The 15,661-nt window shown below is 35.7% G+C and overlaps 1 protein-coding gene across 1 annotated transcript in view; it reads left to right on the forward strand.

Moving 5' to 3' along the window:
• Positions 1-15,661, forward strand: part of BMP5 (bone morphogenetic protein 5) — a 115,051-nt gene that overhangs the window by 43,637 nt on the left and 55,753 nt on the right. The window contains exon 2 of the mRNA XM_059400224.1: positions 13,811-14,003. Within this exon, the coding sequence (XP_059256207.1) occupies positions 13,811-14,003 (193 nt within the window). The remainder of the gene's footprint in view (positions 1-13,810; positions 14,004-15,661) is intronic.

Here is a 15,661-nt window from a genome sequence, read left to right on the forward strand (position 1 = left end):
CTTCCATGTCTTAAAGTATCCTTATTATGCCTTCATATTTGATGGCTAATTTAGTTGAGTCTGGTATTGTAGGGTATAAATAATTTTTCATCATGATTTTGAAGGCATTTGCCCCTTTGGCTTCTAGATTACAGTGTTGCTTTTGAGCAGCTGGCATCCATTTTGATTCATGGTTTCCTACATATGTGATTTGTATTTTGTCACTGGGACCTCAGAGAATCTTTCTTCACAAAGCAGACATTTTCAGTCCTGAGACTGTTACGCTTTTTATCAGTGAACTGAATTAATTCTTCAATAATTTCCTCCCTTCCCTGCATCTCTCTTTATGGAATCATGACTATTGGGACCAGTTCTGGACTCATTCTTTTATTCCTCCTTTCTTTATTTAGTCTTCCTCTCCTGTTCTGTTTTGTACTCCTTTGACTTTGACTAATTGCTCTCCTTTCTGAAGAATTTTTCAACTTAATATTAATTTAATATTAATATTAATATTTAATATTTCAAAGTGAGATTGATTTTAGCCTTATTTACAAGAGATATTTTAGCAATGACTATGTGTTTGTTTGTTTTACAGCATCTTCTGGTTTCATGAATATAATATCTCTTAGCTCTCAAAGGATATTATGGTAGCTTCTTAGTAGTGTTGTTTTTTTTTGTAAGTTCCTTCAAATTCCTCTTTTAGAGAGCTACTTTGTCTCTCTATTTAAAGGTAGAGAATTTCCTCAGATACCTAGTGATCTTTTTGTTTCCCTGCTTTTAGTCCATAGTGAGAGATTAAAAAGCTGATTAGAAGATTTTCACATATGGTGGAACTTGTCAGTATCATTTTCTCTTTATGATATTCTTGCTTTGCCATTTTGTGGAGACTTAGTCCTTCTTCTGGAATGGCCAGATTTCAAATGAGAGGACTCTTCAATTCTCTTGTCTGCAAGTTATAAGCCTGGCTGTCAAACATTATGGGAACCAAATAGGGGTAAGAGGCCTGGGAACTCAGCATTCAGTATTCTTAAGTTTGTCTGGTTTCTTTGTTTTCAGTATACTACCACATTCTCACTATACTACCAAACTCTCACTGTGTCTGTGGATACCACCATTTCCTCTTGCCAGAAAATTTCCAAACTGAGACCAAATGGGGAAGAGCAGTCACTGAGCAACGCAGATGTGGAGAGCAATCTAAGAGTCCACCTCCTTCCTAAACATCTAGTACTCAGGTGTCCTTATTTTTTTTTTAATTTTTTTTAAAGATTTTATTTATTTGCTAGAGAGAGACAGTGGCAGAGAGAACACAAGCAGGGGGAGTGGGAGAAGGATAAGCAGGCTTCCTGCTGAGCAGGGAACCTGATGTGGGGCTCGATCTCAGGACCCTGGGATCATGACCTGAGCTGAAGGCAGACATTTAACTGACTGAGCCACCCAGGTGCCCCAGGTGTCCTTATTTTAACCCCAAACTCATCCTACTCATTTCTGGAGGTACTAGATAGTATCAGTTCCTGATCTTTTAGAGTAATATGTGGTTTAAATAAGGTTGGTCTTTAGCTTTTCTCTTGCTGAATTTGGTTCTTTATGAAATAGTACATATAAGTTAGTTGGATGGATTATTAAATAATGAGGAACATGTCAAACTTTTAGCAACAAAAATATTAGGATACAGACCTTCTGATAATTGATATAAAGTTGGATTGGAAACTCAGGAAGTTGTTAAATTTGAACCTAAAATGAGACAGCCAGCCTTGGATCTCAGACTTATTGTTTCTTCCAGGTGTGCATCTTAAGAAACTTGGAAGGTTTGTATAGTTTGAACTCAAAACCAGATATTGCTCAATGATGAATTTTGCTCTGAGTTTTGTGGTTGACCCCAAATCCCAATACAAAGGAGAAGCCCAGGAGTGTGAAACCAGATCGACCAAAATATGAGACTGTTCCTATGAATACTCTGTGACCTGAGACCGCTAAGGGTCCCTTGGCTCTAGTTACAGTGTGGTCTCCTTCAATAAATGTGGGAAGATCGTATGATTTCTTTATTGATTTTGGCACCTGTTACATCTTTATTAAATCTAACACATGTTCTGAAGTAGGTCTCCAATTATAGAAAACATCTTTTAGTTCAATGTATAGATTCATCTAACACCATTTTAATAATGTGCTATAAAGAAATGTTAAGCAAGTTATGTACTATCTGTCAACGTACAGATGGATGAAATAAACTTTAACTTTCAAGGAAGATGTTAGACAAAAATAACAAATAAAAGCAGTTATAGTATTTATTTTTTGAACTGAAAAGTAACAAAAACAAAACATATTTTCGAAGGGAGCAACTGTTTTCAGTAATTTTGAAATAAGATTAAACAATTATGAACATGTTACCAAAGACTTGGTTATATATTTTATATATATATATACAGTGGAAGAATGAAATTCTTAAGCATTTTTATAGAGAGGAAAATCAAAGAGAATATATGAATTATATTCAAAAACTAAATAAATCTTAACTTATAAAGTACATGAGTAATACTGGAAATTATTTTCTTATTTTTTTTTTTAGATTTTATTTATTTATTTGACACAAAGAGAGAGAGATCACAAGTAGGCAGAGATGCAGGCAGAAAGAGAAGGAAACAGGCTCCTCGCTGAGCAGAAAGCCTGATGCGGGGTTCGATCCCAGGACCCTGAGATCATGACCTGAACCAAGGCAGAGGCTTTAACCCACTCAGCCACCCAGGCGCCCCTGGAAATTATTTTCAATACAATTTTATTAATAACCATAAAATGAAAACAATGCTATTTAATTTTTCTATTACCTTTTTCTCCTTCCCCAAGAATAATATGTCCATTTAAGAATCATAGAGATTCTATTAGTTTAGCATATATTTTTAAGTTTTTAAGATAGCTAGTAAAAACTGAAAAACAAATATATGGCATTGAGATTCTAACTTATCATTGTTTATTTGAATTCCTCAAAGAAGAAAGGGAAAAAAATGAATATATTGTTAGGAATAATACTATATTGTAATATTGGCAGGAATCATTTAAGAATAAATGGTTGAAGGATTCTACTTTTGGCTAAGTTGGAGTAACAGGGTCTACATAATCTCCCTCCTGAAACAACCAACAACCCAAAAAGAGAACCAGAAGTTAACTATATATTCCTATATTCATTCATTCCACATGCATATTGAACACGTACTATGTGCCAGAGATTGAGGTAGGAATGGAATGTATGGCAATGAGCCAAGCAAAAGTGTTGCTGTTATCAAGTTTGAAATCTAGTGAGGGAGACAGAGAGCAAATAAACACTTCTTATGAAACAAACAGGGGCTACCAAGGCTCCTTATGGTCCTTGCCTAAACAGACAGATAGATAAGCTACCCTTATATTACCTAGAGTACGTGTGTAATATATTCTATATATCATTCTATTCCTTTTCTTAAAAACCTGTAAACTATGTAGTTATGTCTCTAATAGCCTTATATGTCATTAAATACAATCACATTTCTCTGTGACCTCTTTCCACCTACAAAAATTCACTGATGCAACCCATTTGGTGGCAGCAATTCAATTTGCTTTTGTTTCAGAAATGACAGACTGAAGCGCAGATTGAACTTGAGTGAACTCTATTAAAGGTATTGTATCAATTTAAAATCTAAAGCACTAAATTTGAGAAAGACATTTATATGTTCAGCTATAAAAATTCTCATGTCCTTCATACTCTGTAAACTCTGCTTTAAACTTCATTTTACCCCCGTAGAGAAATTCCAAACAAATTTATTCTGGTTTTTCTTTCTTCCCATTAAATATAATTCTTTTTTGCTGGATACAAGGTTTCTAAAATTCTCCGAAAGGAGCAATGAGTACATTAAAATTGTGATATGAAAAAAAATCATTATTATATAAATAAAGCTATGAAAACCCTGACAATTGTTTCACTTAGGGCGAGGGCCTTCAGTTTGACATAATGTGTACAATGAGATCAAAATTATCTCTTAATTATAACCAAAGGAAGTGAGAATAGATTTCAGGCTTGGGGAAGGGCTGTTGAAGGGATAATAGACTTTTGATGTCTGTCTTGTCACAGTAGCACAATAGCTAATTCCTGTGACTCCTGACCTTTTAGTGTCTCCTAACCAAGTATTGACATTAATCTACTGCTTATCTGTCACCCACCACATTGTATAGTTCCAGTCTCTGTTTTCAATTATCAGTCATTAGAGAAGGCACTGAGCAATTTCAGAAGAAAACTCTCTAAACCTTTGACCTGTTTTTGTCAGATAACCACAAGCATTCACTGTAGATAAACTATCATAACGTTGTAGTCAAGATGTAAAGGAAGGTTCTTTGCCATATCCAACTTACTATAACCTCTGTCACCTTCGGATGGCTAAAAATCAACTGTTTTATTTTACTGATAGAACAGAAGAATTCACGAGGTCATTCAGTGAAATCTGGTGAGATTAGAATGGTTGACCTCTAGCTGCCAGGCAATCTATAAAACCCACAGATTTTTCTACTAAAGAAAACACAAGAACTAAATATTTACCAAGAGGTGATTATCAGACAGCTGTGCTTTTCTGTTGAGTTCTTATAGACAAACACAAACTTTTCTCAAATATTTGTACACAGCGTGATGGAAATCCATTATTTATATACTAAATATACACACTCATCACTAAATAATCACTCTTATTACACAAAGTGAATTAGACAGGTATTCTGTATTTACCCTAAATAGTTTTTGAAGTTAAATATTAATATTCAATCCACAAAAGATGAACATTTATTTTAAATTCCAACTCATAATTTCTTGTATAAAAAACTTCTTATAAAAACAATAACAAAATGTTTTCTGTGCTTTATGATGCATTGTTGTCCTCAGGGGGGAAAAATAACTAAGTGACTCTCAGACTCCCTTAAAAGAGAGGTGTCAGAATCAGTAAATTTGATTAGATTATGGGTAATATGTGAATGTCAAAATATGTACAATGTGTTTTCTACTTTACACATGTGAAATAGCCAAGCAAGGTATCAAGTAAATACAATTGTTTTCTATCCACTCTTGTAAAAATCTAGCTCTAGCCTGAAAGTTTTTAACTCCACTATAATGAATTTTAAAAACCCATAATATTAATCCCCTTTATTAAGATACCTATATTCCAGATACAGTGACATTTTGATAATCAAAAAGGCTGTGTTTTTTAGGACAGGTAGCAAATTTTCTATACTTAAATTTTATCTACCATTTCCCCATATACAAAGTTCTGTTTGGCACTTATGCAGGAATATAAAGATAAGAAACAAAACAAGAAAACATCGATATTTCTCTAAAATGTCTTACCCATGGGTGACATAATAATTACAATGAAAGTGGCAAGTATAGCTACCACTTTTTGAGAACGTGCTGTGTTCTGGACACTTGCACTAAGACTCTCTGAAATATCATTTAACCTTTACCACACACTGGAGTAGACCATTTTATTATCTATCTCCATTTTAAAGATGGATAAATAAAGGCATAGGGATGTTGAATCACTTTCCTAATATCACACTCTTTTTTTTTTTTTTGGTAAATCTAGCTCTAGCCTGAAAGTTTTTAACTCCACTATAATGAATTTTAAAAACCCATAATTCAAGGTTTTCTTACTTCAAATCCAGCACTCTTAATTATGTCATGTCCATTATCTAAAGGGAGGTACAGGAAAAAGTGTTATGGGGTCCTCAGCAGGAGAAATTATCATGGACAGAAATTTTCAAAGTAGTGTTTGTGGTATTAGAACTGGAGATTTTTTAAAAATATTTTATTTATTAATTTGAGAGAGAGAAAGAGTATAAGTAGGGAGAGAAGCAGACTCCCCACTGAGTAGGGAGCCAGACACAGGGCTCCATCCCAGGACCCTGGGATCATGACCTGAGTCAAGGTGCCCTTGACTGCCTGCCTACTTGTGATCTCTCTCTGTCAAATAAATAAATAAAATCTTTAAAAAAAAAGGTGCCCTGGAACTGGGGATGTGAAGTAAAGGTGGATTTGAAGTTCTGAAAATGGGGAAAGCCTCTTAGAGAACAGGGTCAAGAAAACCATCAACTTAGGACAGGGAGAGGATTATTAAGGCATCATTAACTCTCCCAACTTTCTTTCAAAATTGAGTGTTGACTATATACTAGCCTGTGATATCGATTATAAAAATATAAGTTCCTGTCTTTAATTATTAGAAGACATAATGCACCCAAAGGGATGGGAAGAGTGGAAAATACTGATCCGTTCTCAGGAAACTGTTACTATTCCTCAGATCCTACTGCTGACCTCTTAGACTCCATATTGTGCAATGACAATGAACTATTTATTATTCACAACTTTGGCTGTGGCCTTCAAATCTCTTTCCATTGAAATGAACCCTTTACTTGATGAAACTTCTTTGAGACCAAGCTCAAAATGATCTCCTCCTGCAGCCTCCTACATACAATGTGTTGTTCTTTACGTTTTTATACTGCCTTATATTACACACATCCCCCGTAGCCTCAACACAATTGTATCAAAATTGTACTTTTCCGTGTCTTTCTTTCTCATCCTGACCTCCTATCTCTTTTCTTCTTAGATCGCCTTAGCTCTTAGGATTTGGCCCACAGCAGTTATCCAATAAATATTTTGGGATTGAATAAAATGGAAAAGTAGCCCAGTAGCTATTTTTAGGATAACTAAGATGAGTATATGTGGAAGACAAGAAAAAGAAAAGCAGTCTTCTGACAGCCAGGGGATGGACTGCATCCAATAAAAGAGAAGGGGAAAAAAAATTGAAATATATTAATTTTATCAAATAAAAATGACTTAACATTGCTATTATAGTTTATTATTATACAATATATCCATTTTCATGCCAATGCTTAATCTGTAAAGCTATCATTATAGTAATCTAGATAACTACTGAGGGCTGAGTGCTGGGTTCCTCCAGTCTGAGGGCAAGTAGAACACACATCATTTTTTTAAAAAGATTTTATTTTTTATTTGACAGAGAGAGATCACAAGTAGGCAGAGAGGCAGGCAGAGAGAGAGAGAGGGAAGCAGGCTCCCTGCTGAGCAGAGAGCCCCATGCGGGACTCGATCCCAGGACCCTGAGATCATGACCTGAGCGAAAGGCAGTGGCTTAACCCACTGAGCCACCCAGGTGCCCTGAACACACATCATCTTTATCCCAGTTCCAAGCTCTCTTTGTACAAGATTGAATTGTGTTCCTAAGTCACTTATGTTTTTTAAAGCAAAATAACATTTAGATATTGGATGCTTAATTAAATTTTACAAATTTCAAAATTACATGTATTCAAAATTGATTCAGGAAACCAATTTGTTTAGCCATTTCATTAAAATATTTAAAGTATTTAGCCATCTCACCTTTGTTTTGAGATTTCCTTCTCTATAAAACTGAATTCAGGAAGCATTTATGAAAACAAGTAAAAGCATTTTAACTACAGAACATGTGAAAGCCAATTGAATTGTTCTTTGAAACAATAAGTTCAGGGAGATAGTTTTCTCTCCTTCAGGTCAAACCTGACTGTGATGTTAAGAGGCTCTTAGGGTTTTTGGAATCTGGAGTTTACCACACTCTCTGGAATGGTTATCCCTTCAAAGGAGCATGTGTGTGTGAGCTCACCAATCAATGAATACACTATTCTAGGACCAGTTTATGTTTCTCACTGGACTAGTCTGTGAAGGATGTCTTGTGAAGTGATACTTCTGGGTAGTCACATGTTATCTTTGCCTTTTTTCCTCCTTTTACTTTAAAATGCAACGCAGATAAGTAATAATTCTATGAGTAATCGCTTAATGATTTTTTGCACTCAGCAGCAAACCATGATCTGTACTCTTTCAACAGCTGGCAAGGCTCCTGGGAGGACACTATCTTTGCCCTGCAGCTACTGATTCTATTTGTGTCTTCCGTGTTATAGCCCTTGTGTGGGAGATTGAGACTGATTGCCCACGAATGCATCTCTTGAAGAGGGCAGATAAATCACTACAGAGATAAAACTACAATCCTCTGGCAATTAATTCTACTCTTCAGATATGGTAGACATGAAAATCTTTAATCGGAACATTTCCATCCAATCTCTACTAATGATAAAGACATTCAGAGAGGTGTCTGTTTGGGAGTGAGAGGGACTGCAATCAGTCATGAACTTCTGTTAAGTCATACCTCAGCAATAAAAGGGTCCCGTGTCTGTCTTTAAACACGAGAGGCTTAATCTTTGCGAAACGTTGGCGATTTAAAGCATTTAGAATGTAGTTTGGTGCTTCTGTTTCTTTTAACTGTTTCGTTGTACTGTCAGCCCATGAATCATAGAATGTGAATCTTTTGATTCACATTTTACCTCTTGGATGCTTTGATGTGGCCACTTTTTAGAACCAAATAATAATAATAAATTCTTGGTTCTGTCAGCATAGGGGAGCTTCTGGTTGCTCCAGGCAGTTCACGTAGATGCAAGTGTTTGGAATAGAAGACAACCTGCTTCCTAGAAGAGAATATTCACCACCATTGCTGTGATTGTGTTTTGAATGGTGAACTATCAATTTTGCTGAATTTTTGGTGGTTTCTCTGAGTCTGCATATATATATATATATATATATATATATATGCAGGAAAGCAACTGCTTTTAATTTTTGCAGAACACACTATTGACAGCCATCCTGTCACATTAAGTAAACAATCCTATGTTGGGAGATTTATTTAAACTTTACGGTGACATTCATTGGCGTACACCTAGCAATCTTCCAAACAAGCATGCATCCTAACTGGCAGTGGGAGAAGAGTGGGTGGCACTCGTATACTACTCTATGACCATTAGCAAAACATGGCCTATGGACCTTGTTAGATATGTAGGCAGATATGAAAATAGCAGTCTGGGCAGGTCCCTGTGTTCTCTTTTTAAATGCAATTTTCATAAGTGAATCGACCGATACAGATGTGCATTTTTAATCTACTTATGTGTGTTCCCAAACTCTCCTTTCCACTTCCCAGCAGAGAAAGGGCATCTGTGGTATGGGATAAAGGAAGGGTCTTCACTACAGAAAAGGGTCAACCTCCTGACCTGTGTGATTCTATCCCCTTGACCAATCTGGATCTGCTTTCAATGAGCAAAACCTCCTGCCTTCGTTTCTGTTTTTTTGTTTGTTTCTTGTTTGTCCAGTGATTAAGAGAGTCTTTTCTAGAACACAATAGAAATGTAATTATGATTTTATGGAGTGACATATTTTCACCTGGCAATACAGATTTTATTAGAAATGATAAAAATGATTGAGGAATCTTATGGCAGTTAGTGGGTTTAACAAATTCAACTTAAAGAGTGATTTGAGAGAACCAAATAGTTAATACAATATGAATTAAAAAACAAAAATCGTATGTTTCTTATTTTTTTCTTGTTTATTTGTTTGTCTTTTAAGCTTTCCAAGCCATTTATAACTGCAGTGGGTTATAATACACTGCATATATGGTGAAACCATGCTTAATATGTACTCGAATCATCAGATATAAACACAGCAGGGATATCACCTATAAAAAGCTTACACTTAAATATATAAAACATGTCTGTATGTGCTTTTTCATCTATATTGGGAAGGTAGTTTTGGTAATAGGTCTGGTGAAGAAAATATCGGAATATAGAAAGATCCAGTTGGTCAGTTACATTTATTTTTAAATATGTTTGTAGTAAAAGGGTGATCTTGCATACTAATACAGATGTTACATAATATTAATTCACATTATAATTACAATAACATGCTTATTCATAAAAATTTCCTTAGAAAAGAACTTGCATCAATATTAAATAAGTGACTATAACATGACATTTACTACAATAAAGATTGGAGGGACTGAGTTCTAGAAGAATGAGCAGAATCCAGAACGTATGACATCTTCTGTAGAGTAGGAGCAACATAGAGGAAAATGAAAGCTTCAAAAGATCAACTTTGCTGAGTGAGAATGAGATAAACAAAACTACATCCAAGAAAAACAAACAAACAGTGTTATGTTGTTGAGGACTTGGGAACTGAATTTTTTTTTTATTTTATTTGTTTATTTGACACAGAGAGAGAGAGTGAAAGAGCACACAAGGAGGGGGAGCAGTAGAGGGAGAGGGAGCAGCAGGCTCCCTATTGAGCAGGGAGCCTGATGTGGGGCTCCATCCCAGGACCCTGGGATCATGACCTAAGCTGAAAGCAGATGCTTAACTGACTGAGTCACCCAGGCACCCTGGGAATTGAATTCTTGACTGTGGAATGAAATTTGTTCTCTCCCAATTATTCATAGTGGGCTTTTGGGCAAGTTATAGAAACTTAGAGACATAAGCAAGGTCTGAGATTAGATGAAGCATGTGCCAAACAAATGAGAGTTAGAGAAATTATTATGCCTTTCCTTGATAGGTAATGTGGCAGGATGGCACTTTGTGAAGAGACAAAATCAGATTTTCATCCAGTCATCCAGTCTTTGGTTCAGTATTTCTTAGACTTCTTTGGGTCAAGTGTTGTTTGTGTTAGATGCTAATTAACCATTATTGATCAAGCCCTTATTCTCCACCTTTTTGCATACTGCTTGAGAAACATTGTATAAATATACTAGCTATGAACTAGTCTCTAAGTACAGAACAGTAGGATATCATTACGTAGGTGGTATGGACATTGAGCAAAGATTTATAATAAGCTTTAGAAGACAGACATCTGTTACCACCTAGCTGTCATCACCCAATTTCTTATTCTTAAATTAGGGGTATTAATATTTGACACCTCCCTAGCTTTGCTCTTTGAGGTAACTGAGATTACCTTGTGAATATTGGTGAGCATCATTAGGAGTGCATGGCTATATAAATACACATTTTATTCCATTATTCACTCCAACATGTCCCATGAAATTTACTAGTGCAATTATAATTCAAAGCAATAGGATATAGGAATTTGATTCACTAGACAAATCTGCACTGCAACTTTATTTTGTGTGGTATATTTAATATAGAATTTTATTAAACTCTTTGAAAATTTGCCCCCTTAAGGGGTTAGGTTAAATAGCCTGGATTAGAAAACTGAAATTTTAGAATAACAGCTGAAATTCTAGCTTTCCACCTTATTATACTAACATCTCACAGGGGATTCCAGAACAGTAGATGACTTTACATAATATGAATTCAGTACTTATTTGCATTATGCAGGTGCATGCTTTAGATTGGATCCTAACAAGCTCATGTCTCAGGCTTTATTTTGAGGACTGTAAGTTTGGGTTTTTTTTGGGGGGAGGGTGTCTAAATTTCAAATATAAAATTGATAATGAAAAATCACACAGCAACTGTTATTTAGAATTTTAAATATTGATTTTCAGAACAGAAAAATGTATTTTTGATGGCTGGTTGGTGCATTTATGAAAAAATATGCAACTCCTCAAGCAGAGTCTGGAACAGGGCAATCTAGTCAAACACATAAACGTTTCTCCAGCAAAGTAATAAATATTTATATAAAGTATAAATAGAGACTTTAAGTTGCCTCAGATCAGCTAATTTCCAGTTCTTCTGCCAAATTAACTTGAAGCCAAATATTCATTTTTCAGAGCTTTTTGAATTTTCGGCTTGTGTATCTGGGATTTCAGATTTCATTCCTTGGTGGCCTCAAATGCTTGATTCATATTCTTGGGTATTTATTCTGTCTCTTCAGTTACTCATCTTCAATGTGAAGATAATAGTAGAACCTACCTCACTGGTTGTTACAAAGTATAATATGTTACTCTTAATACAATGCTTAAAACAGGACCAGAATATAATGAGGGCTATTTAAATTCTGTTTTATAATATCATCTACTTCATTCAAATCAGGATCAGAAAAGAACAGGTTTGCAGTAGATTAAATTCAGTCCACTGTAAACAAAAGCTGTGTCAAGTTTTAACACGACAAGTTTTAAGGCACTTTGCATTAGTAGATACCCAGTTTACAGGCATTTTCTACCCTTGCACTTTCCCTTTCACACAGCCGAGTTGGGAGAATGGGCAAACAGAGCCATGGGAGAGGTGTTCGTACCAGTGCCTTCTATTGACAATAGAAGTTTAGACAGAAAAGAGGCTTAAATTATGGACTAAAAAGCATCCTAAAAATGAGATTATCTTCCTTATTTAGGGAAAAGTTGATGGATGATCTCTCTGGGAGTAGACCTCTCTTAGGACCAAGATAGTGATATTAAAAAAAAAAAAAAAATGACTCATATGAGGTGATGTCAGCCAGAGAGCCCAAGAGCACCATCCTTGCCAAGCTCCCAGGACAAAGTGCCCCCAGACGTAGCTTATATTTTTTTTTTGCTGGCTTAGTTATGGGAAGTAGAGATGGAGATGAGTTCCTTGCTCTCCTAAACAACCTCCTACTCCTGGGGAAAATAAACTGAAGACTTTTTTTGAAGTATATAAGGCAACAAATCATGCATTTCTTTGTCACGAGCTTCCTCACAGACATGGAACCCATCTGGCTGAGGAACACAGAGTTCTAGCATCCTTGGCTTCCACAGTCATTCCTGGATGGTCATGACCCTCTTCTCTCTTCCTTAATAGTAATCTTTCCCCTAGTTTAAGACCCCAGGTTTCAGATATTTATAGCAGTGTTGATATGATTTTAATGAACCCTCTCAAGATATTTTCATATTTTCATGCAATTTTTTCAACTTGTGAATTCATTTATAGAACTTAAAATTTTGATCTTCTTGTAACAAATTTTTGGCAATGAAACATCACTGAGAACGTGCACAAGTGCTATTACAGGCTGTAATTATGAGATACCTTGTGCAAAGTGCTTTGCAGTGAGACTTTTGTGATCCTGTCTTACAGTATCCTAGACAATGGAGATTTTGAGAAAGCTACCAATATTGAGAAACATAACTCCATCAAATGATAGTGCAGTACTAAAAAATATGAGTCCTTTGAATAGGTAATTCCTTAAGAAGGCGTTTGGTGCCCAATGGCTATAGACTGTATGAAATGACACTCTATTTTACAAAGCCAGGTTATATAATAATATGCCTGACACTTACTGTCCTGAATTCTTCAACATTCCATCATGTTCCCAAGAGGAAAAGTTCTCTGACTTTATTTAGCAGGAAGGTTATTGAAGGGGGAAAATATGTTTCCCTGTATTTTGAGTAAGAACAGACAGATGTCTTTGGATGGCTTTATGCTGCACCATGGATAAGGAGGTTGTACTAAACAATCTATAAGAAGTAATAAAAGTGCTATTTTTTAAAATAAAAGAACATTTTATTTGCTAAAAGGAGAAAAAAAATTTCTGGGGAAGGCATTTTCGGAATACTCTTTCTTGTGAACATGAATTTGTTTTATTTACTTGACCTTTATAATGTCATAAACATGGTCCTTATGTGCCTGCAGTTTCTCATTCCTTCCTATTTTCCTCCCTCAGGTGTGCTAAATCTCATCCCTGACTTCACCTGGATCCCTGGGGGTTTCTATAACTTATTTCTAATTCCTGTATGAACCCTTCTGTGTTCTGGTACCTGATACATGTTAGTAATCATTTTACAACCTTTGCTTTTAAAAATATTTTTGGATAGCCTTTCTATTTAAGATCCAGGAATTCGTATGAAACCACAGAGGTTATATTGCTTCTGAACTAAAGGTTGTTGGCTTGTGGAATTTCCTTCCACTGGAAACATGTATGGGTCTGTGGCTCTAGTGTTTTTCCAGTATTATAATATCCTACTTGTTTGTTTTCATTTTCAAAGCTGGAGCATTTACTATTAATTTCCATATTTTATAAAGGACTAACTTTTTTCCTTCCCTTTTTTTTTTTCTTCTTCAGTTGAAAGAGACAAAGATTTTTCTCACCAGCGAAGGCATTACAAAGAATTCCGGTTTGATCTGACTCAAATTCCTCATGGGGAAGCAGTCACAGCGGCTGAATTCCGAATATACAAGGACCAGAGCAATAGTCGATTTGAAAATGAAACAATTAAGATTAGCATATATCAAATCATCAAGGAATACACCAATAGGTAATGACTTTATATCTAACTTACTATGCAAACAAAGGCTAATTGTAGTAAAAATCACTGACAATCCATGTGACCTATGAAATCATCTTTTCTTTGGATGTAAAGACGTTGAAAGCCAGGTATAGACACATTGAAAGTAAGAGTGATTGATCTGAAATATGCCTTCCACATTCCCTAGCTATTCCTTTCTCTTGACACCAATCTGTATACTAGATGGTCTCTTCCCAGGCCCCTTGTTTCATTTTGTAAATGAGAAAACTTCCATTTTAGTATGCACACATAAAATCGATAATTAAAATGATTTAAATAGCTTGGTGTTTTGTAAGTTAGAGAAGAATAGCTTTATTGCTCCCTGGCATGAATGTAAATTGCCTGTGTGTATATATGTGTATTTTGATATAAGGCATTACATTTGTAGCAGGTTCTGACCATTAACATTTATGTCTTCTGTCTGTAAAATGCTTAATTCAAAATGGAGCAAAAATGAACAGATAACCTGAAATACTAAATATATGGAAACGTCAGTTGATAATTACCGCAAATGAACTGTCAAACAGAAGAGTTGAAAAGAAAGCTTAGTAGAGTTCTCTGACCTTTCCCCCAGTGAAGAAGTCTCTTGGGTAACACCTTTATAGGTGATAAGCTACCTTTGTTGGACAGCTCTTCTGTTATCGTTGTTGTTGTTTATTTAACTCTTTTTTTTTTTTTTGAAAGATTTTATTTATTTATTTGACAGGCAGAGATCACAAGCAAGCAGAGAGGCAGGCAGAGAGAGGGGTGGGGGCAGCTTCCCTGCTGAGCAGAGAGCCTGATGCAGGGCTGTATCCCAGGACCCTGGGATCATGACCTGAGCAGAATGCAGAGGCTTTAACCCAGCCGCCCAGGCGCCCCTGTTTTTTTTTTTTTTTTTTTAACTCTTAATTGATATGTCATATTCAGGTGAAATCTTTCTCCCATAGCTTGCAATCATTAGATCTAGATCTATCCTTTGGTGAAATGGTATGTCATTCTTTGATGAGATAGATATTTAAAGACAGCTATCTTTTCCCCTCCAGTGCTCCTCCCTCTCCTTGTTGAATATTTCTAGTCCCCGATGTTAAGATTTTTCTTGGTCTTTGAGAATGCCAGAGTTCCCAGTGGGTGCTCAATGGGACAATAGCCTCTCATAATGCTCAATGAAGAAAAAAGAATAAAAAGCTACTGAGATCAAATCTATTTGAAAATCCTACCTGTTAAACCATTCTCTAGGAAGTTCACAATGCACATCAGAATATTAAATTCTTAGGGGAACCTGGGTGGCTCAGTCATTAAGCGTCTGTCTTCGGTTCAGGACATCATCCCAGGGTCCTGGGATCAAGTCCCACATCAGACTCCCTGCTCAGCGGGGGGGGCCTGCTTCTCCCTCTCCCACTCCTTTTGCTTGTGTTCCCTCTCACTGTGTTTCTCTCTCTCTGATAAATAAATAAAATTTAAAAAAAAAGAATATTAAATTCTTAGAAAAGGTTTAGAGTAAAGAAACCTAGTCTTCCTCAAAATTATTTGACTATGAAATCTTTTTCTTTGGGTATATAATACTTAAAACCCATGAAACACTGTTTCAGCCAGACAGACTTTAATAAGTGCTGATCTTACTTGAAGAGCAGTAATTCCAAGGTAGA

The sequence above is a fragment of the Mustela nigripes genome, chromosome 5 (genome assembly GCF_022355385.1).
Source record: "Mustela nigripes isolate SB6536 chromosome 5, MUSNIG.SB6536, whole genome shotgun sequence".
NCBI lineage: Eukaryota > Metazoa > Chordata > Mammalia > Carnivora > Mustelidae > Mustela > Mustela nigripes.